General features: G+C 38.9%; 1 protein-coding gene across 1 annotated transcript in view; it reads left to right on the forward strand.

Moving 5' to 3' along the window:
* The first annotated feature begins 254 nt into the window (after window positions 1-254).
* Window positions 255-3,714, forward strand: part of LOC138027619 (cathepsin L-like) — an 8,292-nt gene continuing 4,832 nt past the window's right edge. Inside the window, exons 1-3 of the mRNA XM_068875171.1 lie at window positions 255-392; window positions 2,270-2,523; window positions 3,493-3,690. Coding sequence (XP_068731272.1) covers window positions 2,287-2,523; window positions 3,493-3,690 — 435 coding nt within the window. The 5' untranslated portion in view covers window positions 255-392; window positions 2,270-2,286. The remainder of the gene's footprint in view (window positions 393-2,269; window positions 2,524-3,492; window positions 3,691-3,714) is intronic.

Raw genomic sequence — 3,714 nt, forward strand, 5'->3', positions numbered from 1 at the left:
GTAAATGGTAAACAACCTGTGGTAACGAAACGTCGTTGCCCCTCGGGCAAGATCATTGCCCCAGTGGTCAATATCAGTTGACTGTGAAGTAAAGATGCCAGAAACCGTGCAAGACGCGTTCGAGAGAGACAAGATCGGGAGATATTAACGAGGTAAGACTTTTGTCGTGTACCATCCAACAAAACTCCTCTGGGAATCGAACCCGGGCCACTGGGGGGGGGGGGGGGGAGTGCTCCAAACCACTAACGCCATCCCCGCACCCCACATCACGAGACCCAGCGAAGAATGCGATTTTCACTTAAGAGATCCACTTACAGTCAGTTTGTATCCACGTAGTCACGGCAGTTGATGTTATTCCAGTTGATTTGTTGCCTGGAATCCACGTTTTAAAGGTTTGAAATTCTTATCTTAAGCCTGGTTCCATATGATCTTCGTCCGGATCGTCCCAAACGCCCCAGTCATTTCAAATAATGTGCAGAGGCGACCCGGACGATCGCTAACTACCCGCGCGACGGAGACGACCTCGATCGTCCGGATAGAACTCAGTTCTATCCAAGCGATCGAGGTAGTCTCAGTCTCTCGGCGGTAGTTTTCCATATAATCGTCTCTATCGCTTCTGAACACTACTTGAAACGACTGGGGCGATCGGGAAGATCCGGACGATCGTATGTCATATGGAAACCAGGCTTTAGCTGCGCATGCTATACAGTACAAACTTGCTGAGCACGGGTTTGATTTTTTACGTTGATGTGCTTATTCTATGGAAGTCGGAATGACAGATTTGCGACATTGTCTTTTTTCTTTTTTGGCGTGGCCGAGTGGTTAGGGCCCGTGACTTGAGATCCGGAGATCCCGGGTTCAAGACCTTGTTCTGACTACTCACTTAATTTGTTTGAGGTAGTCCCTGGCTCAATTTCCTGGTGCACTTGCAAAATAGTCAACTGGTTTGCCTCCCGCCAGTTGGGATTCTTAACAATTGTATATGTTCAATGCTCGGAAATATTAGCTACTAGCTACTCTGAGGGTAAACAAAGTGATTATTATTATTATTATTATTATTATTATCACGGTTAAAGCTTCACAACACACTGCAAGTCTTGCCACAGACAGTACGACATTTTGCCAAAAAAATGAATAACGGTATGAAAGATTCATAGTGAGGAGTCGGATGGTTTCTCGACGAAATATGTGTAATTTAATGTTATTTCAGTACGAGTTTGTGAAACAATAAACAACAATACAAACATTATATTGTTGTTAATTTTGAAAGCCATGTATTTGAACTGCAGTCTTTTTTTAATTCATCAATAGTTCATGAGAGTTATGACCAATCAACAGGCAGCATTTGAGTCACATGTGCACCTCTGTGAACTCCTATTAGCCAGTATCAAAAATACCATTAATACTCTTTGTTTGTCCCTCCAAAAGTTTGCATAAACATCGTTTTTATTTTCTCTTGGGACTTACAATGATCCTAAGAGAAACTGAAAACAAAGCTTATAAATTAATGCAAAATTTTGGAGGGTCAAACAAAGAGTATTATGGTATTTTTGATACTGGCTAATACAAATCAACTGGGGTTGATGAATAATTAATAATCAGCTGTATTAACTTTTGATAGATTCCTGCTCAGCTAATTAGTATTCATTAACTTTTGACACAGATCTCTACTGTTGTTTCTTAATTTTTACAAGTACGATTAAAATGTTCACGTCCCATCTGTATGGACCTTTACAGTGGCTTGCCTTTAGCTTGCCATTGTAAATGTCCATACAGATTTTCTGCTCATATTTCATCTACTTCTTATGTATGCAGTTGATCTTACAGTTGCCTGTGCAGCAGCTGGCCAATGATGATGATGATGATGTATGCAGTAGGAGGAAGGTGTTAAAAAAACTGCCAGGATTTCACACTTCAAACTTCATGAAATGGTTTATTGTCTAAATAACAACAACAACAAACTAAATCTCTGTTGCTATCCACTTTTTATGTTGTGTAATATTCCATTTTTTCAGGCCTGATACTTTTTTTTTAACCAATCACTTCAACCAGCTGATCCCTATATCACAATGCAGTGATATACCAAGCTCGCTTTCTGCAATTTAATAGTTATTATATGGTCTTTGAAATCCCAATAACACTTGAACATAGTCAAGTTATTCCTTCAAGGGAGTAATGGGGAAAATAACCAAATAACCTTTTTAAATCATATGTTGCATATCAATTATTATTATTAAACCTTCATGATGGAGTTTTCTGTTTCTTGCAGTTTGACACAAGATTGCTATGGCTCATGTTACTCTTCTATTAGTTATTGTCTTCGCCTCAACCACATTGTCAGATTTGTTGATCAAAGACAATGCATGGCATGCTTGGAAAGAATACTACAACAAGATTTACACTTCAGATGACGAGGAGAGTTTACGTTACACTATCTGGATAAACAACCTTAAAAAAATCAATCAGCACAACAGTGACATGAAGAAGTCCTTTACAATGGGAATGAATCATTTAGGGGACATGGTATACATTCTTTTTATAAACTCATTTTTTTTTCAAATGCTTCAGTGACTATCAGCCTGAAATTCACAATATGGGTTGTTAATATTGGCTTTTGTCCTTGAACCATTACCTCAAAAACCTTCTATACCCCACCAAATTCAATCATCACCCAATGCAATTTCTTCAGGAAGAAATGTATATTTGATAACCCATTACTGTTGGGTGCTAGACAATTTGCGAGCCAGTGAGTCATACGAGCCATGCGAGTCTCGCATTTACATGTAAGTCTAAGCACTCGTTTCAAATAGTGTTGATAAACAGTATTTAAGCTAAGCGCCCATTTTAAAACTGTTAGCTTTCAATAACTGTGTGACTCACATGTTGACTTGCATGGCACGCATGTTGACTCACATGGTTCGCCATGTTGGCTCGCATGACATGCAGCCATGGTTCACTGGCTCACATGTACACTTGTCCTCACTTGTACTGATGCAGCATTATTTTGTGGGCAGAGAGGCTGTCACTTAAACAAAAGACAGATACTCAAAACAAATGCAACCCAAACAAAATTGACTATAACAATTATGAATATACATTGTTTATCATTTTTTGTTGGTGACAACCACATGTTGTGTAAAATTGTGTAAGAGAAAAAAATAACTTACCATCTCACAAAATGGTCCAGGATGATGTGCATAAAAACTTTATGTGAGTGCTGTTTGCTAAACTTGTAAGTCACTGAACAACAAGATTTACATCTTGGAAAAAATGGGAAGTTAAAGGTCTTCCTCTCAATGATAATAATATATTGTTGTCCAAGATTGCAGCTTGAAGTGGAGTCTACGTATACACAGAAGGGGGGAAGAGGTGGACAGGGACAAAAAAATGGATATATATAATGTTTTTTTCATGTTGTACGAAATGTATAAATAAATTTGATTGGAGTGAGGAGGGTAAATATGCAACTGTAATTTTGTTAATGGCCTGTAGACAATCAAAGAGGTGCATTTGTTGTTGAATGGATACAACAGAAAGAATAAGGAAACCAAATCCCATGGCACTGATGCTGTTACTTTCCTGCCACCAAGCAATGTGGTCCTTCCAAAGGAAGTTGATTGGAGAACTCAAGGCTATGTCACACCAGTCAAGAATCAAGGCCAGTGTGGATCATGTTGGGCATTCAGCACTGTAAGAGAGTCTACTACTTTGTTC

The sequence above is a fragment of the Montipora capricornis genome, chromosome 12 (assembly GCF_036669925.1).
Source record: "Montipora capricornis isolate CH-2021 chromosome 12, ASM3666992v2, whole genome shotgun sequence".
Classification (NCBI taxonomy): domain Eukaryota; kingdom Metazoa; phylum Cnidaria; class Anthozoa; order Scleractinia; family Acroporidae; genus Montipora; species Montipora capricornis.